Source organism: Eleutherodactylus coqui, chromosome 2, assembly GCF_035609145.1.
Source record: "Eleutherodactylus coqui strain aEleCoq1 chromosome 2, aEleCoq1.hap1, whole genome shotgun sequence".
NCBI lineage: Eukaryota > Metazoa > Chordata > Amphibia > Anura > Eleutherodactylidae > Eleutherodactylus > Eleutherodactylus coqui.
The window spans coordinates 274951612-274979517 of NC_089838.1; the positions used below are offsets into that span (position 1 = coordinate 274951612).

The window sequence follows — 27906 nt, forward strand, 5'->3', positions numbered from 1 at the left end:
TTTTGCCCTTATGTAATACCATTCTAATCATTACCGTCATGGCATTTCTGTGCTGAACATTCAGAGCGATTTCCCAAGTTCTACCCGATTCCAAGATGGACAGAACTCGCTCAGGAAAATAACCCATTTGAGTTTAATTCACATGAGCGATAGTCCGAGTAAGGCCGTATGCACGCTCCGAGAGAGAGTTGCGCCTCGGGCAAAACGCACATCAGACAGCACATGGCCACTCCAATTTTGGGGCGATTTACTATGGGATTGTGAAAAAAATAAAAAATCACGCTTGCCTGCCATGCAATTCGCATGTGAGTGTGATGCGTGTTTTAAGGATTTTACTATTGGAACGCACAATAAAACCAGATGTAATGCTGATACAAATTGCGCGTTTTTTTCTCCAAAATGCATCATACATGCAGGAAAACTGCTGTGAAATGCCACGTGAAACGGTCAGTTTTTCACAGACCTGCATGGCACCCGCCGGTGTGAATACACCCTAACGAACAATGCAATGATTACATCTAATCTGTACATGGAGCAGATATGTTGGGCGTGGACCGTAAGCCGCCCCATATCTACACATCTAAGTTGTATATCATATGGCTGGAAGAGAGCCGTATTGTAAAGGAGAACAATTAACTTGTGCGATGAAGAATAAAAAGTACTGGAAAGGGAGGAGCAGAGTGACATCTTGCTGAACAGGTCGCCCCAGGTATCCATGCGCGAGGCAAGCGTGCGATCAACAGTCACAAGACTCCATTGTAAGAAGTTTTCTGACTGCATCCTAGTATATGTGGCAACTTGTTAATATTCTTTGTGTTTAAGTTCCTTATCATTTTCAAGATCTGCTTGCTGTCAATGAATGGAAACTTTTTGTGGAGGGGAGCTGAAAACCTGTACAAGCCCAACGCTTCTCTCAGCTGAGTGTTTGCTGGGTCGTTCTATAGAGTCGTGTGACACAAAAGAAGTTTAAATGGAAACTTTGGTAAACTCTTGGATACTTACATTTGTTTCCCGGGGTTTAAGGATCCCCTGTCGATTTCTCGGTCAAACTCGGTTCGGATGTCGTCCAGCGATCCGTCATCCCCAAAAGCTCCCCACTCCATGTTGACACACATGCGCCCCTCGTCGCCTTCTACGAGGTCTATATGCCTCATGTCTTCCATGTAGCAGGCATTGGTACCGGTACCTGTAAGGACACACCAATGAAGTCATACACAACAAATACGTACAGCTGAACCCCCAGTATATACTGTTAGTAATGGGCTTACCGACGATCAGTCCAATCTCACAGTTGTGATCATCATATCCGCAGGTCATCATTGTGCCCACCGTGTCATTTACTACTGCAACTATATCAATATCAAAATCCTAGAACGAGGAGAGAGAATGTAAGTGTCTGATCGCTGGGAACCCCGCTGATCACAAGAACTGACACATTTGCCCTTTAACTGAGTGGCGGCTGAGCATGCACACTGCCATTCATCTCTATGGGGCTGATGGAGATAGCGCAGTTGAAGCGCTCAAGTACAGGTAAAACCCCCTTAGAGAGAATGCATCACCTCTTTTTTTAACTAATTAAAACCAGATAGAACCATTACATTTCTCTCTAATTGTAGATTTTTTAAATTGTCTGTACATTACAGTGGCCATCTTGCCTTTTTTTTTTGCAAAGATAGGCTTTACAACAGCTTTTAGCAATATGCTTTACAGAAGCCTCATGGGCTTCTCCCGCAATGGACGGGAAGTGACCCATTGATTTCTCTGCGAGACTGTTTTAGGCATGTTCTGAAACCTGTACATAGATCATTGTACAGGGAGGGGAGGAGGGGAGCTGTGATCATCTCCTAAAAGGTGAATGGTTGATCCAATGCTATCTATATACAGGGGTTACCTGTCTATAGGGATAATCCTGCCTATGATGATAATGAGAGGACTGCCGAAAAGATCTCAACAGAACAGGAAGTATCAAATTATTAGGCTTTCGGCTTAGCGGTCAGTGTGAAAACTGAAAATTTTTAACCGCTGCTCCTTTATTTTGAGGATTGTCCGGGGTCTCAGTAGTTGCCCCACACCAATCAGCAAGTAGCAGCACACCCCAGCAATGTGCCGCCACTTACTATCATAGGAAAGCTTTTAAATATTGTTAACTCTCCTTGCCTCTCTGATGGCGCCAATTTAGTCTATAGAACACGGATTGCCTGACAACCTCATAGAAACAGCCAACATGGTTATCTAGTCTGGCATGGCTGGCATTGGATGGGCAGCAGAGAAGGTGAAGGGCAGCTGGGCCAAAAGTCCAGTCATTAAAAGAGGCTGGGAACAAAGAAGCTCCAACTTACCCCACGGTTCTTGATTGCTTTTCTTAGTAGAGCAACCACATCTTTTCCTTCCACGCCAGAGGCCTTGAATCCTTTAGTCCAGCTCACCAAGATACTCTGTGGACAGGCATTGTGATTGTGAGTACATACTATAGCATATGATGGCGGAAGAACAGGTGAAAACGGTGGCATGGAATAACAAGAACCCTAGTGACTGCAAGAAGCCCAATTATTTGGTGCCCAAGCTATCCTTGTTGAAGGGCAATGTACGGCTCAGGCTCTATTATATTTGTATGGAGGTCGAATCAGGCTATGCTTATCGAAGGACCCATGTAAACCAATTTAGCAAGTTAAAATTGACATTTGAAGAATGATGTACCATTTAGTTTATTGGCACAGGATGTCAATTTAAAGTTTGCTGCGTCCGTATGTTATATAATGGGGGTCTTCTAGTAATAGGACAGGACTTCTGGAAACTTGGGATGGATCTCAGGACAAGCGCGCCAAGTAATAGGAACAGTCCAGCAGCAAAGCGGAGATCGTTGTTCGTTTTATCTGTCATCAGCCTTTTGCAAGCTGATTACAGCGATACTGCGGGTTACTGCAGGCTGCCAGCATATTATATAACCCGCCCTTCCATGCCCTTCATAGAACATGCCATTACACAAAAACATGTTCCTGCCTGAGTGACGTTAAGTAAAGTGATGATATGATCCTCGGGGGACAGAGATTTCAGAGACGGAACATTTTCATGGAACTATAAATCCATGAGGTATCTAGTTAGGGGAAAAAACATGTTCAAATATCTTATTAACCCTTTTCAATCCAACTTGTATCCAGGTTTTCCTAGGGGGCTTGCTCTTTTTCTGCCGTTATACAATGGCGCTATCTTCTGGCTAAAGCCAGTACTGCATGAGGTGACACGTTGGATAGGCTCCGACAGCACAGAGGCTGGCAATATACAGTAAGAGAACCCCGACGGACGTCTCCCAACATCGGAGCTGTACAGCCTTAAATCATAAAGACGTCAGACAGTGGATTGGAAAGTGTTAATAAAGGAGGCCCCTAATAAATCAGCCAGAGCAGACTGTTGCTACAAAAACCCAGCCGGCCAGTGCATTGCACGGACTTCCCATTGACTTCAATGGTGGCACAGAATGTTTAATTTCCTCTATGGCTCTCAGCTTCCCTACAGCTTACAGGTCATCAATTGCGCATAGCAGCAGGACCTCCCTTGTGGGATCCTTCTAAGGCTAACTGGCGCACACGATATCCGGGCGAGAAACTACATTTTTCTGGCAGATACAAGGCGATTTTCAGGCAAAGACGCCTGGCATCACTTCTGTGAATTTCTGATCCTTTTGCACGAGTTTCACACACGATAGAGGATCGCAAGTGTTTCCCATTGCTTTCAACGGGAAACCTTGCATGCCCATCGCACAGCATGCAATGTATTTAAGGTCCCATTGAAATCAATGGGTGATGCGCTCCGAGGAATGAGAAAAAATAGAACATGCAGCAATTTTTTTTCCTCGCAGCATTGGTCATGAGTAGGACTACATTCAACACAAAAAGAAATATGCAAAGTAGAAAATCCACTTTATTAAACCGCTAATGACAGCTATTATGTTGCCCCATTAATATAATAGCTCTGGCATCCGAGTTGTGATCCAGGAAACCCAGAACAAACAATACCACAGGCCCCTGTAAGAATAAGCGGTATATTTAATTGGGAGAGATGTCTAATCTATGGGGCGACGGCTCCAGTGCATTGACTCATATACCTCCAGTGACTGCGCTATTGTTTATCTTGGGTTTCCTGGATCATATTATATTAACACGGCTACTGATAAGACAGAGCAGTAGGGTCAATTTTATTCATATATTTCCAAGAGGAGCAACAGAGGATAGCATGGTGCAGAAAAAGCGTGCGCTAGCATTGTTACTTCATAGTGAATGTATTTACTAAAATTGACATGTTAGGAGATGCGACTGAATGACCCTCCGATGTAGAGTTGTCCATCCTACTGGATTGTCCTCCACTCACCTCATCCAGTTCATTCTGCTGGCAGGGGAAGGAGAAAGTGAAGCCTAAGGGCAACGTTTTGTCTTTGATGTGCAGCTTGTCCATGAAGTTGGCCAGACATTCAGCAATGTGGTCAAAGAGCTGCAAGAAAGAAGATGATGTAATAAAGTAGCAGAAACTTCCATGACCTCCCATAATGTATAGTTTCTACACAAGATCCTTGCTAAACATCTATTTATGCCCACAGCTAGAACAAACCACTGCCGGCTGCAGCAACCATGCGCAGAATGACGCCATTGTGGTGGGAAGCCCCATTACCCTGCACTGCTCTCATTAGGACTGGATCCAGAAGAAAGAGGATATACATTAAGCCGTTAGTTATATGGCCCTCCTTTATTATCCACTCCAGGTTCAGGATGAGAAGGCAGCACAATGCTAAGTATTATCCTTCTACACTCAGACAATCATTGTTTGATATAGGGCCGAGAATCGTAGTTTCCGGTAAAATTCTGACTGGTCATTTCTTACACAGATTTCTGAAAAGCTGAGTGATATTAATACGGCCATCTTTTACTTTCACCTTGCTTCACAAGAGTCCTTAATGGTGTATTCGCCTAGTTATACATATGACTTTCCAAATACACCAAGTTGCCATATAGGGATTTAGGGCTGGTCACTCTCACAGAAAAGTTCAAGAAGCCTCCTAATGTAACGTTGCATGTTAGTACTAAACCTATGGCACTACCCTCAGGGAGGAAGTGAAAGGCCCAGGACGATTTGCTTGCTTCCACCCCATGTGATTTACCCTTAAATGTTTGATTTGTGAATCTTCGGAACCATTTAAAACATTGCTAAACTTTTTAAAAACTTTTAAAAGTGTCATAGTGACATGTGAGAAGATTTGATAAGTGGAGGCCGGGTACCGAAACACCTACTCATCGCTAAAACAAAGGGACAGAAGCACACAGCTGAGTGCCGTACCTGTTCGGCTGTCACTGTGAGCGACGTACAAACTCCATAGGCTTTCCATGGAACCCATATAATGCTCTGAGCAGCGATGGAAACAGCCTAATGGGTACAAGGCTCGGATGATTGCTTCCACCCATTTATTTTAGCAATTGGTCTCAGCACCCAGTCGCCACTTAGAAAAACTTCTGACATATCACTGTAACACGTCAAAAGTTTCTAAAAAGTTTAGTTACCCTTTAAAGGCTATGTCATCCTTCACAACCAATATATGCATTGTACCAATTGATTCGAAATGAAAAATGAGGCAACTTTGCAAAAAGGAAATTCTTAATCAAGGTAAGAGAGTTTAGTGCCTACAGCTCCAGTGCAGACCTTTCCATCTCCTTGGTAACAGACTACAAACAAACCCTGTGTGGTCTGATCCTCTCGACACGCTTCATTCTATCTGTAGTAAAGAATAAGAAACTCATAGGTGGGGGTACAGTCCATCCAAACAGGCCTGTCTTCACCAGCCCACCATTCGGTCTCATATAGACCGTCTTCCATTAGCTTCCAACTTCGCAGCATTATACATACTAATGTACGCCAGGTTGATGTAGAAAACAGATGGAAAGGAAGCAGGATCAGACTACACAGGACTTATATAGTCTTAAGTAAATAATGCTTAGGACTGTATATTGAAAACGTTGTTAACTTTTTATACTTTTAATTCCTGTCCATTCACAAATCACTGCTTGCTGTCAGTGACTAAAACTACTTTATTTACATCAGAGTTTAAACACATGTACTTGTCACACAGGTCCATGGCTCATTACAGCGTATCAGATCGCTCTGTTTTAATGAACCTTAGTAGTACTTAGGACAGGTTTTAAGGCTCCAAACATAAACCAGACTTTGTCCATTCACTGACAGCAAGCATATATCTTGCAAATAGTTAGAATTTCCCAATTCAAGGGATTGTCCATGTAAATAAATGCATTTACCATAGTCAAAAAGGAAAAGTATATTCCTTCTAAAAGTATATTCTATAGTATTTATGACCTGAGTAATGTACGGTACGGGTCTCCATTAAGAACAAACATATATGTTTAGTTTGGGGCTACTTTTAATACAGCACCCCTATTTAGAATTAAGCATAACTCTCTAAGAGCATCCAAAAAAACTTAATGGCATAAATTCAATGAAGTGCCACATTGCTGGTCGTACGACTGGCTGATGAGATAACTGGCATCCAATGGGCGGACATACAGTTGTACCTACTAAAATGCCCCCTGACTGTACGGGGTTCTCAGTCCGGTCGGGCAGGACAGTAATATTGATAAGCTTGCTCAGTCATATCAAGCCAGGCAACTCTTTTTTTTTAATTCACTGTTTTCTTTGCAAAGCCGCTGACAAAACCCGTCAGAGTGACTGACAACATTAAAGATGGCAGGAGGCGGGCAGAGTGGAGCCGGGATGGCGCAAGTTATTGTAGTCGTGCGGTTGTGTTTTTATTCCTGAAATCTCTGGCTGGCAGAAAAATTACACTTGTGTGTAAAGAGAAGCCGCGTGCAGCGCCCAGGAGCAAGCGGGAATGCTGAGGGGAGCAAATTCTAAAACTGGCTGCATTCTGCGTGACTTCTAGACGACCGAGCCAAACTTGTCATGTGATACGAAGACTATATAAGGAGAGTGTAAATATATACAACTTATATGCGAGGTCACATACTTTCACATGCTTGAAAATGCCATTAAATAGGGGTCCATGAAAAAAAAAAGTCTCCCTCCCTTTGTATATAAGAGACTAAAGGTGCCCATTAACCTCCAACTTGTCCTGCCTCCCAAACACATCAATGCTCGGTTCGGCTGATGATTCATGCGTTTTCCATGGGCTGATGGAAGCGACATTTCTGGAGGCAGCTAGGTTCCAGGTGAAATAAAGAATTGGGTGTTGAAATTCAAAGAGCTCAATCCTTCCCCCTCCCCCCCCCCCCAACATCAATATGTCGGAGGGTAAGTTGGGAGATCCTCCTATGCATGCAATAGCTGCCTGATCCTGACTGCACTGGTAGACTTCTCCCTTATATGTATGGGGGCCTCCGCGATGGGCAGTGACGTTTTCTAACTTTTCTGCAAGGTTCTTCTTCAGTCTGTCCAGTCTACACTCTTACCTGCGCTCCGCTGCCCCTCATCAGGTCTTCCGGGATGGCATAAATCTGGTTTTCCATTTCCACCTTCTTCATCCCATTATCATAAAGTTTCACCCTGAGAACTCGAAAATTGGTTCCTCCCAAGTCCAGAGCCAGAAAATCTCCATTTTCTACACAAAAGGATGAAAAAACAAAAACACATTTGTGTGTTACCAAAGGAAGTTTCTTAGTAGTCACTGTATTGACATGGTCTATAACAGATAATGAAAGTGAGGTCACGCTTGCTGTAGGAAAGTGACTAAAGGGTAAAGAATGGTATACAATTCTTGGCTTATCCGGAGGATATTTGAGGAATTAATCATACAAGTCCTAAGGAATTAGTATGAGGATGCAAGAACAGTAAGAATCGGGTCCATGGAGCGGACATCAGGTCATTGGGGGGGGGAGGGACTGTGGAAATATATTCTACCATCTCAGATACGTTAGAAGTTACTTTATAAATGACCCGTTGTGACCTTGATAACTGGTTTTTGGCCGAGATCCTGCTAAGATATCATGAAAAATAGCTATAAAACTGGTTATTTGGTGTCCTACAAGATGTGGTGTTACACGACAACTACTGAAGCAAAACCTCAGAAAGGGACTTCTAAGTCTCTGAGCCCCAGGCTGGGATTAGTGATAGGGATGGCAAGGTCACTTAATTGGGGAGACAATGTTGCAAAAAATATAGAAAAAGTCAGTGCTGAAGAATCTGGGACCATATAGTCATAAAATGTAACAACACCTCAAAAGGAACTTACTTTGGGAGGGGTAGGGGGTTAGAGACACACCAAGACTCCCCCCTTCTAGGTCAACCCTTCAGATTCCCAAACGTTCAGTAGTGGTTCTACACTCCGTGATCTTCAACCACCACCAGTAAATGCAACAAGTGGGCTTATAAGTAGAAGACAAAGGGGTACAATGCAACGCATTTCAGAGGTACAATATCTCCTCCAACATTGTTTGCACTGTACCCTGCTGAGTCCTGGCAGTATATCCACTTTTTGTATTTGCTGATGGTGATCTCCTGAGAGCCGGCTGTTTGTCTTTTTCGGAATACTGGATAAGTCATATGGGTTGAGCTATCGCCCTTCTGGTCCGGATGGATATCCCAATTGGGCAGGAGACTGACCAATAATTACCTACAAAGAGTTTTATGGATCCCTGGTGTAATGGCGACCGCCCTTTCATATAGGAATTAGTGAACTTTTGAAAAGTTTGGTTTGACCAGATTGCTGAACTTCTGCAAAAAGTTCAGTTCAGTCCAAATTAGTTCGAACCAAACTAGAAGTTCACAGAAAACCCCTAAAACTGGTGCATAACACTGACAGCATTATACAGGGCTATTATGGCTCTTAGTCAATGTTATACACCAGTGTTTAGGACTAGTGTTGTTACGGTATCCTACCCACTGGTACGCCAGGCCAGGTTGCCCTAGAACTTACCCGCAACCCCCTGTCCTTGCCTACTTGCCTCCACTTCTGGCTAACCCCAGGCGGGCAACTGGGCGGCGGTCCCTACGCTCACTAGGGACCGAGAGGGGGGACTGGCAAACCAAGATGTAACAAGGTAGAATACCGACAGAATGGGCAGATGATACAACCAACAGAAAAATACAAGCAGACCAAGGCAGATGGGAGAACCTGGCAGATATGAGAGAACAAGCTGACAACGCTGGAGACCAACAGAGGCAGGATGCTAGCACCCTGAAGGAAACCAAATAACTGGCAGTGAATGCAGGCCACTGCCAGCCTTAAAAACACAAGCCTCCGCCCAGGGGCGGAGAGAGGGAGGCACTCCCACAGCACCAATTTAAAAGGTGCTAATCCACGGCGGGCTGACTACAGGTGCGCGCACGCACGGCGCCTCCCGGACCCGCAACCGCGCACCAGCAGCACCATGCCGATCAGCCACCCGCGCCCCCGGCAGCTGGACAACCAGCTGGGAGGACGCGCCCCGACCGCAGGACCCAGCTTGTCCCCCCCTCCCTTCCGGGAGGACCCACAGCTGCCGCACGGTAACAATTGTTGAGCGAACTGACCCAGTACGGCCCGGTTTAAGGTAGAACTTTGCCAAATACTCAGTTCAAGTTCATGCTGAACTGAACTTTTAGCAAAGTTCAGTTCACTGAACACTAAGTAGGGTTATCACCTGAACACCCGGTGGATTCCTATTTGTTCCATTGCAATATTTACCTCCAAGACTTAAGCCGCATTTACACGCAAAGATGATCACTCAAAATTTGTTTAAAAGATAGCTTGAATTACAGTTTGAGCGATCATTTTGCATAAAGTACTAATGGGCAATAATGCCCATTAGCAGCTTATTAGTTTCATTTGCATGTAAATGAGCCTCCCTTCGCTGTATGCAGATAACAGCAGGTGGTCTGTTATCTGGATACAGCCCATTTGTTCTGCCGCGGGACTACAGCTGAATACAATGCTATCACTGTGGAAAACACAGTGTGCGATCCCTGCTATCAGTTGGCCGGCTGAATGATGTTTTTTAAGTTGAATTAAAAATCATTGTTCGGCAGAAAAGCAAATGATGGTAGCATTTACATGCAACAGTTATCACTCAAGACACATCGTTTAAACGAATTTTGAGCAATAATCGGTGCGTGTAAATGGGCCTCAAGTCTCAAGGTGGTCTGTTTATTTATTTTTTTTTAATTGTTGCTTTGTCACTTAATGAGGAGGGTCAATAGAGCCCAAGACTGCCAAGCTGCCGAGGTTCAGCGCCCAATTGCATGACTACTTAACCCATTCATATGGTCACAGTCTTCAGGTATATTCACACAAAACAGATTCATCTTGTTCCTCTGAATGGTGTCAGCAGAAATCCAATCACAAGCGGCAGAGACCACCCAGTCATCATGTATGCAGTGGCTTTTGCAGTAACAGAAATTTCAGCAATGACTCTATATGTGAAGACACCCTAATGCACCCTATAATAGAAGGCCAGCCCGCCCCCTCCCTACTTTGTATAGAACGTCTCAACTTTGTCCAATCATCCCAGTCCAGAGACGTGTAGAACGTGTTCTATACTGAAGCCCCCATGGAAATTTACTAATCAATCCCCAACTGTAATGAAACGAGCGGCCTGCGTGCCAACCTGCTGGTATAAAAGTAGAGCAACGTCTCTCATAGTATGAGTCTGATGCATTTGCTTGCTACTGCCTAGGATGAGTGTCAGAGACCTGGAATGACCCTTCCTCAGCACTCTATTGCAGGCAATGATTCTGCTGTGCTGGCGGCAATGGGAAGGATTACACTGCTCACAACCATTGTGCTCATACAATGAGACCACCATGCAAACCAAAGAGTGCGAGCGGATTTAACCCCCCTAAGGCCAGGTTGCTGTGTGGAAACCACATTGTTGATGGCACCGGAAAGATCCATTTCAAAGCTTTGGCATCGGCAAAAAAATAAATAAGTCTAAAAAAAACTTAATATATGTGTTTTTTTTAAACACAGCCACACACACTATATATATACACATATATACACACACACTATATATATACATATATACACACACACTATATATATACACATATATACACACACACTATATATATACATATATACACACACACGCGCGCACACATATACATACACAATAATAAATAGGTTTTACAGATATAGGTTTTATTCTTCATTTTTTTATGTATGTGTGTAATATATACGGTTTCTCCCTGAGGTGCTGATCTCCGCCCACGACAAAATGATGGGAAACAGCTGTTTTCTAGAAATATTCTCAAATTTCAGCTGCGGTTCTTTCTGGCATGCACTGGAGTTCTTTATACTCAGCACATGACCTTCCATTATATAACATTGCAGAACACATCTTGGATATAACTTGCTAACAAATTCTTAGCACATGTCAAAGAGGAACAAAGTTATAGATAACTTAAGATATCAGTTGGGTCACCCCGGAGGACAAAGTTGTTTTTTTCTATAGTGACGAGCCGAAATAAGAACTTTAAAAGACCTTAATAAAAAATTCCCAAAAAGTTTGGAGTCCTGGAAGTCACTAATATGAATCCTCTTCTGAAACCATTCTATTTAGTAGCGGGTAAAGTTGATATCACTGCTTGGTAGATGCAACTAGAATTACTTGCCAATCAAGTATACGTCACCATTGGCTCCTGTATTACAGGGATAGAAACCTTGCTTGCACAATCCGGCCCGTAGGCCTTCTTCTCATAGCAGGTGTTTTTACTCAACCGCAGGATCTGTCTAGGGGGGCCTTAAGTAACACACAAATTGTTAGATTCTTAAAGGGAATGCGTCATCAGAGAGTAACCTATTGTGTAAATCCAGTTATATTTTAAAGGAGTTTTCTAGGAATTTACTATTGATGAGCTATCCTGACTGACTAGGGCTGCCTTTAGGGATGAGCGAGCACGCTCGGTAAAGGCAGAAACTCAAGTAACTGCATACTCGTCCGAGCAAATGCGGCTGTGCGGCGGGGGTGAGCGGGTGGGAGAGATCTCTCTCACTCCCCTCTCCCCCCGCCGCTCCCCGCATTTGCTCGGACGAGTATGCAGTTACTCGAGAAGAGCGATGCTCGCTCGAGGTTTTGCCTTTATCGAGCGTGCTCACTCATCTGTAGCTGCCTTCTTGTCAAAAAGGGACAAAAAAAGTAATTGATGCCTTACAAAAAAAAAAGACATAATATGGACTTCTGCAGAAATGAGAGGCATAAGGACGGTCTCACGCGACCAGATAGGAGTTGCGGATTTTGCGGTAACAGGCGGATCAATCAAATGCATTGCATTACACAATTCTGCTCACATTAGCGTATCAGAATTGCATAATCTGCTGATGGAAAACAGAACACAGCGGGTTCTATTTTACTGCGCATATCAGTGACATACAGCCCATTGTGCTCTATGGTTGCAGATATACCCGTAGCCGATGAGCAATTACATTGTGTGCGGGCTGTGGGTGTCCGCGTCATCGCTAAGTGACGGCAAGAGAGATATAAACTAAAGGAAAAAAAATGGTGTACTGTGCATGACCGTCTGTGCGAGTACACGGTCATACGCAGTACATTATGCGGGCGTACACAGGGTGACGGTCGGGCCCACAGCTGGGATCCGCTGCGGGCCCTCACAAGTGGATTCTGCATACGGCCATGTGAGCCCAGCCTACTGGAGGCAGGATGTCATCAGTAATAATGTCTTGGAAACTCCTTTAAGCATATATTTTTAAAGATGTTGGTGTTTTTTATTTTAGTTTCACAATCTATATTTTTGTATTTAAAAAAGTCCATCCTGCAGTTTTCACACCAACCGCTAAGCCTAATAATAGTCTGACACTTCCTGCTCAGTAAAACTCATTCTAGGCAGGATTACACTGAAAGGTGATACCTACAATAATACAGGATCCATCATTCTTAAAAGGTGATATCCCAGCTCACCTCCTCCCCTTCCCTGCACAATGATCTCTATGGAGGCCACAGTACAAGTCCACAACACTCTCTCATTTTAATCAGAGAATAAAATGGAATTGGTTTCACCCTTTGATTTTAATTAATAAAAACATACAAGTAATACATTCTCTTTAATATTAGACAAACCGGATCATCATCCTAATGACAAAGTGCACTACCCAGGGATCAGCTCTTCAAAAATACTAATAATTATTTGTCGCTCCTAATTAGGTTTCACCTAGTATCCCAAAATATCCGGGTTGCTCCTGAATAACTTGCTCTTGTAACATCTTCTAATATTCTGTTCAACCATCCGAGTCACAGGCAAGACCTGATTGGTTGCCCCGGGGGCTACAGCCACTATTTACCAGCCCTAGGTGTTCACACATAAGGCTCAGCGACTCATTAGCAGGTGAAAGATAACATCTTAATGAGCTCCATATATACATCTGGTGTCCCTGTGGGAGTCAATAGAAGATTTTCCTCTAAGCAGATATTGCCAAGAAACATAATAGCGCTCAGCAGTAGCCGACAATGTAGAGTGAGGGCCCTTCTGCAAAGAACGATCATGCTAAAAAAAAATAATTGTTGAATCATCCGAATTTGAACGATAATCGTTTTGTCTTATTGGTTACCTTTTTTTCGTCATTCATATTATGCAGGCATAAAAATAATAATTCGTTCATTCACAAGTTGTTTAGTTGTTCACATTCACTGGTAGAGTGAATGTGAAGGACTGAGCGATACATGAACGTAAGTTCGAACAAACTGCAAATGATTTACTTGCCCAAGCGAACTTCAGCATTCGTTTGCGCAAACGATTTATTGCTCCATGTAAGAGAAGCCTAATGCCCCATTTACATGGGACGGCTGTCGCTAAACGATCTGCAGGAGCGGATGGCGTCACTAGTTGTTCGCATTTGTGTAGAAAAGTTAGACAGGCAGATCACCGCTGCAAATCACTCACTTCTCGCTAAATTCTCGCTCAGTGCTTCACATTCTATGTGAACTGTTTAGGCATAGCGAGAAGTCAGCGAATCGGCGATGATTTTTATACTGGTTGAAATTGAGCGAAAAACGAAAACAAATAATAAATGATGGCTTTGCATTTCAATATAACGATTATCGCGCATTTTCCTTCCTTTGAACGAATTTTGCGTGACAATTGTTCCGTGTAAATGGGCCTTAACTCTACAAAGTCACATTATATGTATCACATGCTATAGTCTACACCCAGCCACATAGCAAGCATAGGCTTTACACGGATGTAATCAAGGTCATGGTAGGTTGTCGCCTCTTTCTTCAGGCTCTACTGCATTACAGCAGCCTGAAATGTTTGAACAATGGGAGCCCAACCTGTGTCAACACAATAGAAGCCAAGAACCTCATGGATTCCTTTATTTGCACAGCTGTAGAGAGACTACATGGCTGCTCTCACGATACAATACCCGTACGTAGCAATTAGATGCCAGTTACACAATAGTATCATCTCCAAGTCATCTTCTGGAATGCAAAACTCAGTAGGACCTCCATACAAGTTATGTGTCCTAATGGTAAATATGAGGACTAGGGGCTTACATAAAGGAGAGCTCCCTGGAACAGGATGTACCCCTGTTTGTAATGAGTTCTAACCAGTCTATACAGTTGTGTGTATATATATATATAGCTTGTGTGAGCTATACCTTTAAGAAGAAGAGGGATGCTGGCGACAGAAATGTGAAGGCACCATGTTGAATGGTGCAGTTGGTTGCGGGTTTTTTGGGGGGGCACGTCCGGCCTTGGTGCTCCTGAAAGGTTGTGAGTTTTGTGACGCTCGTGCTGCCTTACAGAGTTGTACTGTGGAACACAACTAGTTTTTGCTAAATTATCCCTGCCTCCTGTACCGCTAGTATTCCAACCCAACATATACCCAGCTCTTGAAGCTACCAAAGAGACCAAACGACTTGAAATATTATGCTTTCATTTAATAAGCACAGTTTCCTGGCAAAGGAATATGTGGAACTGGCGTCAGTTTCTGGCCGCCATAGCCTGAGCCAAACATAAGAAGTTTCTGCCCACCTCGCACCTACAGGACCTAGGTCTTCACAGAGCAGAGCCCCTTGCTTTTGCTCCGACAACTAAGTTAAGACCCCAATGACTCCAAGGACCCGATGACCCTTGAGGTCCCTTCCAACTCTACCATTCTATGATGACTCTTAGGGGCTTATTTCCCGGGTGGGGAAGGAACCTGTAAGCCCGATTGTGTAATATACAATGTTACCAAAAGTAATCCATGCCAAGACAGGAAGGTACTGTGCCACGCCATTCTTCCCATCATGTGCAGGAGATACAGTTTGCCAAGTTGTTGCACAGTCCTTCAAAGGTTCACACCATCAACGGAAACTTGACAACCCCTACATGGGTCCACATTTCCCCTCGCATGCCAGGTTTACTGCATTTTTGAGTTTACTACCGAGAATGGAGAATTGCCTGGAATGGCACATAATCTGGGCAATGGTGCTTAAGTGAAATATTCACAGGAACAAGCTGAGTGAAAGGACATAAAAATATGTAACATACCAAGTAAGGCTTCGCTACATAATCTACTTAGTCAGCCAGTATAAATAGGAGACCAATGGCGCCACTACTGTGATACATGTATCCATTCTGTTGTTTGCACAACTAGAGGGAGTGATGGAAATGTATCGCTCCCCCTCTTCTTACAGCCTTCAGTCCACATCTGATAACAATATTGCCAGGCAGGACTGGCAGACTTGGGTGGCGTTAACAAACGCTCCACTGTCCTTTACAAGGGCAATAAAGTAATAGTGCAGTGATAGCAGGATATGTTATCAACGTGGCAGCCACGCGCTATGCCGGCGTGGTTGGGTTTTGCTTACTACAGTCCTTGCAGTGTTTCAGCACAAAGACATGTTTTTAGAAGGGAGCGTTTCACTGCCCAAAGACATTCTTGTGCTCGCATAATTTAGACAGCTGCCAAAATGCCAGGCTGTGGCACGCCTGCTGCTCGTCTCTTAGTAAGTCTCCAAGTTATTTAATGAGTTCACCTTGATATATAATATTTGCTTCATTGAGTCTATCTATTATGACTTCTGCACATGGATACCAGAGATGACACAGGAAAGGAGTTGCCTGCAGAGTGGCTCTCGCTCTTTAGGACCTTTTTTACCATATATCACATGGAAGTCCATTCTTTGAGATGACCCACATGGCCGCAGAATGTTGCTAAAGAGGATTTTTTAATGGGGCGGGTTTGTGAAAGCGCAAACGAGAGCGGTTCTCTGACTATCGATGCATACTAATACACAGTGTACAAGACATTACATGTTGCTCTGACTGGCCGGCACAGCTCATGTGGACAACACTGGTTAATCAAAGCAGACACCCCGTTTCCCTGAAAATAAGACATACCCGGAAAATAAGACATAGCATGATTTTCCAGAATTTTTGAGGATGCAAAATGATTTTTCAGGCTTTTTGAGGATGCTTGAAATATAAGCCCTACTCCAAAATTAAGCCCTGCTAACAGTTAATTTAAAAAAGTCAATTTAAATAGTGTCCAGGCAGCTATACATGTAAAAAGTTAAACCTTTTTGAACAAAAATTAATATAAGACACTGTCTTATTTTCGGGGAAACGCGGTGTATTGTCTTATACGAATGATGCATGATATTAATTCTACTAAGGTCGTGTGCTTCAGGCAGTCAGAGAAGCTGGTGCTTCTATTTTTTAAAGCATTCTTACTTGCAGTATGTTTTCCACACCTGCCTACAACTTTTGCACAGTACTGTAGAATCAGTTTCACAATGTTGTCCCTACCTGTCCCATCCGGTGTAGACCGTACAAACGTGGGTAGCATCTTCACACAGGCAGTGGGGTTGGTCTCTGCCCCGAGTCCTCTTTCCATCTCCTTGTTAAATCTATTTGATACCTCCAAGAGAGTCTCATCAGAGAGGCGCATGTGATAGAGGTACTTGTCCACCTGTAAAGAAAAACAACAGCAGTGACCAACATTGGCGAGTTCCTATTGCTTATTCCTTTTTTTCTAGATTACATAGGACAAAAAAATTGGACAAAAAGATCACAAAAAATTGTGTCATCCTTAGCTGGGCCCATCACGACTGGCACAAGGGGCTGCCTGGATGGTAAAAGTAGGCGTAGAGTCACTCTAGGAATAGAAGCCTGGGTGCCATTACTTCATGGGCATAACTATAGGGAATGCGGTTACAACCAGGCCCAGGAGCCTTAGTGGGCCCATAAGGCCTCTCTTTTCCATATAGAGGGCCCAGTAATGTGAATAAAGCATTATAGGTGGGGACCTTATTACAGGTTTTGCATTGGGGCCCAGCAACTTCCAAGTTACACCTCTGACTTCTACAACCGTTTCCCTGAAAATAAGACTGCCCCCCAAAATAAGCCATACTCTGATTTTTTCGGGATTTTGGGGATGCTTGAAATATAAGCCCTACCCTGAAAATAAGCCCTAGTTACATTACATAAAAAAGCAATACATTATCTAGCAGGTTCAGTTCACGTCCCTCCCACTGCACTGATTAGCTCTGATTGGTTCTCGAGCGCTGCTCAGCCAGTCAATGCAGCGCTCAAAGAAACAATGCGATGGCTGTGATTGGTTCATCCAGCGCTGCATTGATTGGTTCTCAAACGCAGCTCAAACAATCACAGCCATCGCATTGTGGAGGTGAGATTTATGAATTGGCCAATCCATGTCACGCCTCAGCCAATTTATAAATCCCGCCTCCACAACGGAGAGCAGGAGGAGGGACGTGGACCGAGCCTGCTAGGTAAGTATAATAAGACATCCCCAAAATAAGACCTAGTGCCTTATTGGGGCAAAAATGTATAAGACAGGGTCTTATCTTCGGGGAAACACGGTAATATATCCCCTATGAAAAGTAACTGATAATTGGCAAGTTGAAACAAAAAGAAGTCCAAGATGTCCTTGGCTTTACAGATGAAGAAGAAGGAGTTAAGAACTCGGTAATTATCCCGGTAATTACATGATGTACTGCCAGAATACTCCCTACAATACCAAATCACAATTTCCGGCTTCTCCAGGATGTTGAAGAGCCCAAACTCATGGATCTGCTTAATCCTCAACTAATGAAGATGTAACCTAAGCACAAGACAAACTCAAGACTAATAAAAAGGTTCCTCAGCAAGTCTAGGTGCCTTGTAAGATCCTGAGATCACCGTGTCTGTACTAGACTATGGCCTGTTGGAGACTCTACTGTTCTACGGCCTCAAGAAGTGATACGTCCGACCGACTAATGATTATACCAAGAGATGAGCTTGTGTGAGGAGCCATCATCACTTCTTCATAGGGAATAGAAGGACCAGATCTCCATCCAAGTGGACTGCAAGATGTCTCACTTATCATAGAAGTCAGGCTGGATTCACACGGGCGATTTTCACGCGAACGTTCCATTTGGGGTGGAAAAAAAACGCACGTAAAAAGAACCCACTGATTGCCGTTTATGAACATGAGCGACGGTCTGAGATAGGAAGATTGCTGCATGCCCTATTTTGGGGCGATTCCTCATAATCGCCCATTCTTTTCTACAGGATCTTTAAAAAATATATATATATATTTGCACTCACAGGTTATGCAATGCGAGTGTTATGCATTTTTCTATTTTAGCTATAGGAAAGACATGCAATTTTTTTTTCCACTTGTAGAAAAAAAAATAAAATCGCATGAAAAGTGATGCGATGCATTTTCTCAAAAAATATCACACTTGCTGAAAAGTCACAGGATTGAGTTTCTTGGACCACTGTCGCCTCAGTAACACTTATCAATTTAAGACCGCCTACAGACGTTTAATCCAACCCCATCAGAACTCTATGACATATCCATACTCCCAGGGCTATAGAAATGCCTATATAGCCCCCAAATTCACAATGTTTTGGGGTTGTTTTCTATTGATGCCTATGAAAGCTCTTACTGGCTCCTGGAGTGCTCAGACTAGCTCCTTAAAGGGCCAGTCCTGTTTTTGGGCTGCATAGGATATGACAGCTAAGCTCTTTTTGTAGGGCTAAGCTGCAAAACCAAGTGCAGCCTGTGGACAAGAGTGGCACTGTTTTTGAAAAGAAAACAAAAAAAATGACTTTTTTGTAACCTTGGGAACCCCTTTAACTACAGGAATTTGTAAAAGCACACCTGCTCTTCATATAACAGCATCTGATAATCAAGAACGTCTGATAATACGGCATCATCTCCAGAGCAAGAATAAAATACCAGGACCTTTTTACATGGAACGATTATAGTTCAATTAATCATTGGATCGTGCAGACTAAATGATAAATAATTGCCTAATTGCAAACACGGCCAACAATTGAAGGGTGAGCAATAATTAGTTTGATGTTCATTTTATGCATAGAAAAAAATCATCATTTGTCGTTTGCCCGTCGTTTCGTGTAAAAAGGGATTGTAAAGTTATTCGCAGACCCGGAGGTGGGGGGGGGGGGGGATTGTTTGGCGGGCAGGATTTTTGCTCTGAAATCAATCAGTGTAAACGCTCCCCGAAGGACCAACGATCGATCGATCGAGCAAAATGACAAAAAATTAAAACAACTATCGGGGGCGGCGCGGGTGACAGGTGAGTTTCAGCGGGGAGCAGGGAAGAGAGAGGGAGAGAGAGATCTCCCCTCCGTTCCTCCCCGCCCCCCACCGGCCCCCGAATCTTTAGAGACGAGCGGGGAGATACTCGGCTAAGGCACTACTCGCTCGAGTAATGTGCCTTAGCGAGTATACTCGCTCATCTCTAGTCATAAATATCAGATCAGTGGGGTCCCACTATTGACACACCGGCCAGTCGTCAGTTTGAAGAGGCCACAGTGCTTGGGCGAGTGCAGCCGCCTCTTTTTTGACCTGTGACATCATGTTGTCACATGGTCTATGTGCCGGTTTCACATCTGTGTTGGAACTTCCAATCGGAGGTTTAGTCGCAGATCCGGCACAAAATACCAGGAGAAAAGCCAGGCAGGTGAGCAGAAATTGAACGGAACCCTCTATAGTCAATGGGGTACGTTCTGCACTTTTCGGATCCACCCTGAGACTGAGACACTTGGCTGCAGAGATTCCCCTTTTCTGCTCTCCGAACGGGGCAGGAAAGTGGAACCCTGAGTGCCGGTGTGAAACCACCCCAACAGAGCCCAGAGCTATATCTACACAGGCTTTGCAGTGTACACGATGCGTATGGACCAGGAAACAGATGTTTATAGGGTACATCTTTAAGGACCCAAAGAATGCCAAAGGAGCGCGCCAATAGCATTCAGCAGTATATCTGTTTATTGTTTCACTGTAAAGGAAAGTCTAAACTCCCAACTGTTTTCTCAGGAATAGGAGCAGATAGAAACATTTTGATGAAGAGTGAGACAGTTGGCAGCACCGTCCGGTGCACAGCCCCACAGTGACAGCGGATGGAGATAGAAGCGTTTTCAGTACTTAAAATAGCGATGTCCACGTTCAAGAACAGCGTGTAGTCATCAGTTTTCTTCTCTTGGAATGACACCCATCGACATTCATCATCAGTTGAGGGAGACATGAAGGTGAAGGTGTCATGGATGTGAAATATGTGCGTTCATGGTGGCAAACTAAAAGAGCCTCAGCCACGGACCAGCCAGTCCAACAACATGAATGCGAGTGGAGGACCACCGGTTGACTGTGGAAGAGATTGTCTGCAAAGTCATCATTTCAATCTAATCAGTGCACACCATTCTGCATGAATATCTGAAGATGTGGAAAGTTTCCTCTAGGTGGGTCCAAATGTTGATGGATGATCACATGTCAGGCCATCTTGACGCATGATGATGTAATGAACGGTACCGTCATTCTGTCACAATGAATGAGACGTGGATGAAGAACACTCTCTGTAGTTGCACGATTTCCACTCGTGCCATCTCATCTGATTCCCCAGTGGGCAAAACGGACCCCTAAAGAAGCACTAGCACCGGCCATGCAATCATTAGGTCTACGTTGTGAAAAAGGTGTGCGTCAAGAGGGCGATTATGTGGAGAAATGACAATATTTCAGCATTCCGGGGTAAGTAGTTTTTTTTTGAGAAGATGAGAAGACCTTAGAACCTGAACGCACCTCGTAGAGTCCGGGATAGCAAGAAAACAAAAATATACTATACAGGATCCACTCTTTACAACGGTGGCATATAGGGGACGTATACTACGGTATGGCACGTACTGGAGCCGCCAGGAGTCTTATGACACATTTACATGAACGATTATCGTTCAGAAAATCATTCAAATCCGAGAAACGGAACGGAAATCGCTCAGTCTAAATGCAGTCAACGAATGAACGACCAACAAGAACTGCGCGGTTCTAAGTTACACCTGGCATAAAAACCAACCCCGGCTTGTTGACTTCTCGGGCAGTTTATACGCCGATTGCTCGGTATTTCACATAGGAATGTGAACGATTAGTCAACGAGCAATGTGCAGTCGCCATTCGAGCGCGGAGAGGCTGGTGATAACGTTACCAACTCATCCACTCGTGAGATTCTCGGCCGTGTACAAGGGGCATAAACCACTCGTACAGTAAAGGCTGAAGGGACATCTCAACTTTCCACAAGTCTCTGACGGAGAAGGAAGAGGACGTCCGTCTCTCGCTAAAACCTAGGTCTTTGTGTGGTGACAATCACGAGTCCTTTATTACGACACGCAGATGAGACTCCTTTGTAGCAACATACTAGACAATTAATTGTACAAGTCGCCCGCCGCACCTTCCAGAAACCGGTCGGCTCTGTCAATAGATTATGTTGGAGCGTTGCCTCCACTGCTTGCACCATCACATGCTCGGCTTTCATCATGTCTTGGGCAGCGTGGCGTTAGCAATGTATGAAGAAATGAGTCAGCTTCCCCCCAGCGAGGGTGTCTGGTTCCAGTCCGACGTGTGTGAGCAAGAAGAGGAGGGGGGGCGAGAATTTAAGAACTTCAGGGCTTCCCGGAATAAGGGAGGTGTGTCAGATAGGAGGAACAAACAAAACTTCATACACTACTACGACAGAATATATAGTGTTCTGGGGTCTATAGTAATGTATTACAAGCGGCACGCTATGGCGGTTTTATCGCTTGGCTGCGCCATTTACTATGATGGATAACTGAGATTGCTCAGGACTTTCCTACTGCACATATTACACGTAGCCCTCAGTAACGTCCTCTCTGTAGGGTGACTCATTAGTTCGCAGCGAGGATCGACCCAACCACATGACTAGCAGAGAGTATTAGTTATGTCTTCTGTAGGTGATTAGGTTAGGGTGCATTTACATAGGCGATTGTACCGCGTCAGGAGCTATCTTTTGATGCAGCATGAAAAAACGGCGACCAAACAAAAATGCCAATTTTACGTTTTGACGCTGCGATTTTTTCACTCACACGAGAAAACTCGCCTAAGTCAGCCAATGTTTTATCGCAGCTGAATAGTCGCGCAAAAACGCTCGTGTGAATGAGGCCCCGGGGCAATATCTCACACAATATCAGAGATTAGAACCCATTGTTTTCAATTGGTTCATTCCCACTGTTCTTTTTTGCGCGCACACAGAAAAAAAAAGGTTCTATTTTTGTGCGAATTTGCACTCTGAAGGCCCCCATTGCAGTCTATGGGGATGCACAAGTGCATGCATATGCATGTTCAAGTATGCCCAAAACACTGCGCATACCTGCGAACGCCAGCGCCTAATTTGGCTTTACAATTTAATTTAAATCAACGAGCGGTGCGTGTGCAAATGTGCGCAGTATCTGTGCAGAAAACACTCTTTCACCGCGCAAATATGTGATCCATAGTCCTAGCCATCTTACATTGACGCCTACTTGATTCAACTTGTTCTACAACATACTGGATGCCCCCCCGTTATGGAGATTATGCATATAACCGTGCGGACACGGAGGGATGCCAACGCTCTACCGTACATTGTTAGAAAGTAGTAATATAGCACTTAAAAAAAAAAAAAAAAGAGCCCTTACATGACAGATGCCTGCAGGGGGCGCTCAACTGTTACTTCTCAGTTAAGATGAGGTCAGTAAGGTGATTGACTGTAGATCTGATCCAACCTTGTGTTACATTGTCAAATGTGACCTCATTTTTATCCAATCACACGGCGGGCTGAGCGGTAAGGGAGGGAAGGAAGAACCGCTGACGGCAACCCAAGTAGTGGCCAGACATCCTTCTAAGATATTCTTGATGATGTCATATGGAATCGCAGACAACTTCTAGTACTTTCTCCTCCCATGCCCCATTCCACTGGCCGGGACTGCTTGGTCTGCCAGCCATCAACCCGTCCTAATTCAAGCAATTAGCAGCCAACATGGAGACGAGATGATATCCTATTAAAGGGTTCGGATGGAGCACAGAAGGGTCCTTTGTTCTGGACATTCGTTAATTAGAGCGGCGGGCGGTCAAACAGGAGGAACCAACATATCCTCCAACTGATGGACAACCCATTTATTGCACAGGGCACCATGTAATGCTTCATTTCCCCTGTAGTGGCGCTGCAAGACCACCAAATACTGGCTGCCAGTCACTAATTCCAGCCGCAGGTCCAGCAGTAGGACACTGGCTTATTGTCAGGGACCCATCCAGCAAAAGGGATTGTCCAAAATACAGAACCCCTTTAATCTATGCAGGTGTTGATTTTGCCCAATTTCCGCTTTTCCAGACCCAAAAATGTCAAACGAGTCCAGGAATTTTGCCAAAAGTGAGGACAAGATTCAGTAGGATACGGTCCGACTCCGAGGACCTGCACCATGACCAGTCAAGGAGTTCCCCTTTAATAATACAATTATAAGGCTGTCTTTACACGGGCGTATGCATATTTGTGTGCACATTAGCATAGCGTTTTTGCGGAATGATCTATGCTTTTTTTGCGCACATCGGCGTAGTTTACTGCACTTTTTGCGCCCCCAAGGCATGTTAATTTGCACACGGCAAACAAGTTAGTCTTAATGAGTTCCACATGGGTTTTTTTCTGCGCAATTCTGACGTATTTCCACATATCTCCTTGCACCTTGCGCATGCATTTGTGCACCGCCATTGACTTCTATGGTGACCTTTGGCGCGCAAATACGCAGAAAAATAGAACGCGCTCCATTTCTTTAAATGCTTGAGCAAAATACGGAAATTTGAACAAACCCAATTTCAATGGGTTTTATTCTCTGCGTATGGTGTGCGAAAATACGCCCGTGTGAAGCCCGCCTTACTCGTGGTTGGCCAACAAGCGTACTCCAAGTACAATTCTGTCCCACTATGGCATCTTACTGGCGAACACGTCGTAGCGTAAAATCTGTTCTTGTATAAAAGGAAGCAAAGGGTTAACGCTTCTCGTCGGTTTCCACCTAACTATTCAAACTTCCTGTTAAAGTCGGAACTTTTATTTTCCACTTTGTAACAATCGCTTTAGTGATGGGGAAACAAAATGTAGCAGGGCTGTGACCGGGGACGAGTAGTGCAGAGGCTCTATGCCACCCTGCCGTGCCACCCTCACCTGGGCACCTCACCCCTACAGTTTATTGTGGTGGGACATAGAGGAGGCTGGAAACCTGCGAGCAGCCCACGTCCAACATGACTTACACGATGCCATACAGCTCCCTCCATGCCCGCACACGTGGAGCTGGCCCCATGCCAGGTAGGAGGGGGCGCTCCTTGGCATCATCACAAAAAGTTCTGGGAAGTTGTTCTAGAGGTCACACAGAATCAGTATAGTACTAACACACTAATATATAATATGATGTACGAGTACCACCGTCCTATATACGCTCTGGTAGCTGTACCCACCTTATAGGGTGCATGTCCCAATGTCCCCATAGAGATCACATGACCTCCCCCCCACACACACACACACACACACACACACGCACACACACACGCACGCACGCGCGCGCACACAGGCCACCCTCGGCATCAAATCCTTTTTTGGGGTCCGTTCACATTTGTGTCAGAGGCTCCATCATAGATTCTATGCTAAATCACAGACACAATCCCGATGGACTCCATTCTAGTCCACGCGGTCTGTCAGGCGTCATTTGTTTAGGGTCTTCAGGCGCAGATCTGGTAATGAAATACTAGACTAGAAACAGTCCTGCATGTAGGACTTCTGTCCGGTAAACTGCTAGACAGGATGACCCCCTATAGTCCACGGGAGCTGTTGGGTCCCATCATGAAACCAACCTGTTCATGGCAGGTCAAAAAAAAACGGAATCACCAGCGCAGATGTGAACGGCGCCCAAGAGCCCTTTACAGAACAATTATGGTTCAAATATCGTTAAATCATGCGAAAATGAATGAATCGCTCAGTGTAAACACGGCCAATGATTAAATGATGAATGATAATTCGTTTGTTTTCATTCGCTTTATGCAGACATAAAAAAAAAATTAAAAAATCGCCGTTCGCCAATGTGGAAAAGGCGATCATTCATTCATTCGCAAACCTCCTAATTGACTGATTATGGACAAAACGAGCCATCGGTGACTAAACGGATCTAGCATCAAAGCAAACAACTCGTTCATACCATAAATTGCGCTATGCAGGGGCTTATTCACCCGAGTGATATTCATGCGCGGATATGAAATCTGCGAGGAAACAAATCCGCAGCACGCTCTCTCTTTGGACGTTCCCTCAGAACGTGTCGCCCGTTGTGATTAATGGGACCTTGAGTGACATCACATGGCATTCGCATACTGTACGATGTGCAAGCGAGTGCGACGCTTCACATTGAAGCCAACGGGAAGCACTTGCGATTCTTTCACGAACATGAAGATCGCAATCTCACGGTAGCGATGCGATTTTTAATCAGTCGCTATGAAAAATCGTACGTTGACAAGCGCGGTATGAGGCCGAGCTTCTCGTCCGTATGAATGTAACCTACAGGTGGGTTCACAGCGCTAGATCAGTCTGAGAAATCCGGAAGAACATTGTGCATGTAAATCCGCAGTTTTTATGTGAATGGGATGCATTCTGCGGAAAAAAACATGCATCGCTGCACTTGCGATTTGCAAAAACGCATTGCATCACATCCGCCTGTACATCTGAGCGCTGCGATGTTTTTTCTGCTCCCATATCAAAGAATGGGCAATTCTTCAACAGAATCGCCCCAAACAATCGGTTATTTTCTCGTGCGACTTCTGTGCATCCCGCAATATATAGAAAAAGAGCCGGAAAACTGCTTGTGTAAATGTACCCGAAAAGACCCAAAAAGGCGCTTTCATCATTTTAGCCCCCGATGCGGGGGACAATATAAAAAGTTATGGAACGAACCACAAACTTTTTTTTGTAGTTGTTCACTTTCAGCATTTTTTTTTATAAAAAGTCCAAAAATGTTTCCAAAAAATTCTATTTTTTTTTTTTTTACAAGTCTCAAAAAAATGCCACCTAAAAAACTTCCTGAAGGACCCAAGAAGCGCGATGTAGTAAGAGAGGTCCTCACCTTCTGCACCTGGTCATGGTTGAGCTCGGTGAAGAAGTAGGCCAGTAGGTGTGAGGCTATCATGTCCGCAGTCTCCTCTCCGCAGCGCTGCCGGCTTTTTCCTCGCTCTCCCTTCTCTACAATGTGCTTCATTCACTGATGTGTCGCGGCCACACCCCCGCTGACGTCACGCACATCCTTAACCCCTACACCGCCAACGGCACGTCCCGCGCATCCTGCAGTCCGCGTGAGTCACGTGTGTACGGCGCCGTGCGATTCCTGCCAGCAGTGAGTAATGATACTAGCGGGATGTGACAGCTTCTCCTCCAGCATCAATGTATAGTAACACCCGCGGCATCCCGGAGCGGGAGTGTAGGGGTTAACACCGGCAGGAGCCGGCTCGGAAGGCTATTGGCTGGGGATGGGGTGTGTGGGGACGCTACACTGGGATTGGATAGGATGGAGGATGTGGGCGGGGTTATCTGTGGTCCGTCTTGGTGGGGCCGAGATGCTGATGACAGTGATTGGCACCGCCCCCTACATGTCATATAAGGGAAGCCGCGTTATATAATGGTCACCAGTGTCCTCAGTCATCATACATTATATATATCTATATATAGATATACTGTATCTACATTTATGTATATATCTATCTATTTTATCTATATATAGATAGATATAGAAACATAGATATGGAGATATATATATATATATATATATATATATATGTTTGTATGTATAATGGCCAATACATCCGTAGTTGCGAGCGTAAATTGTGGTGCCACACATATAATTATCATCATTAACCCTTTAAGGACAGTTTTGTACTTAAAAGATGACTTTTTTGGATTTTCATCTCTATTTTTCAAAAGCCATAAGTTTTTCGTTCTTCTTTACTGGCTGTTAGGCCGGCCTCACATCTGCGCTGGAGCGGAGGAGGTTCTAATGCAGATGTGAAAGCGGCCTGACAGCTAGTAAAATGTTCAGTAGTTGGTACTGGAGAGTACGATGTAACTTGGGAGGTGACGGCTCTCTTGTTCCGGAGTCCACAGAGTTTCCAGCACACTTTGCATTGAGTCATTGTCAGCATGCTGGGGGTTTGGCGGTGGGTTGGTCACTACGATGTCACCAGGAATGTATGCAGGATGTAGGTGATGCAATCAGTGCTTATAATGTCAGTGGACGACACTTATTAGGTACTTGCGTCATCTACACTCATTGTCAAAAGAATCAGACCCTAGAACAAGTTGTCATTTGGTGCAAAATTCGGATGCAGATATATCTCAGGTAATATGAGTCACAGGAGTATCTAAAGTGGTCCCCCCTTGACCTATAAAAAGGCTCTCGGAGGTTCCTTGTGTGTAGTGGCTTCTTCTTCCGCTTGTGTAGAGCTTGTTGACCACTAGACACCTCTATGATGCAGAGAAGAGATTTCACCCCGTTGCCAGAGTCTGAGAGGAGGTTTCACTAATGGTCCCACGTATCCCCTCAGGTCCAGGTATTTCAGCGCAGAAGCCCTTACTCACAGACGGTTTCCCAGACACATCCCTGTCTGGCT

At 44.5% G+C, this 27906-nt stretch overlaps 1 protein-coding gene across 1 annotated transcript in view; it reads right to left on the reverse strand.

Moving 5' to 3' along the window:
- Positions 1 to 26647, reverse strand: part of LOC136612575 (hexokinase-2) — a 44719-nt gene extending 18072 nt beyond the window's left edge. The window contains exons 1-7 of the mRNA XM_066593018.1: positions 26370 to 26647; positions 16740 to 16902; positions 7464 to 7612; positions 4366 to 4485; positions 2340 to 2435; positions 1269 to 1368; positions 1003 to 1186 (exon numbers count right to left, since the gene is read on the reverse strand). Of these exons, the coding sequence (XP_066449115.1) occupies positions 1003 to 1186; positions 1269 to 1368; positions 2340 to 2435; positions 4366 to 4485; positions 7464 to 7612; positions 16740 to 16902; positions 26370 to 26501 (944 nt within the window). The 5' untranslated portion in view covers positions 26502 to 26647. The remainder of the gene's footprint in view (positions 1 to 1002; positions 1187 to 1268; positions 1369 to 2339; positions 2436 to 4365; positions 4486 to 7463; positions 7613 to 16739; positions 16903 to 26369) is intronic.
- Positions 26648 to 27906: the final 1259 nt, after the last annotated feature.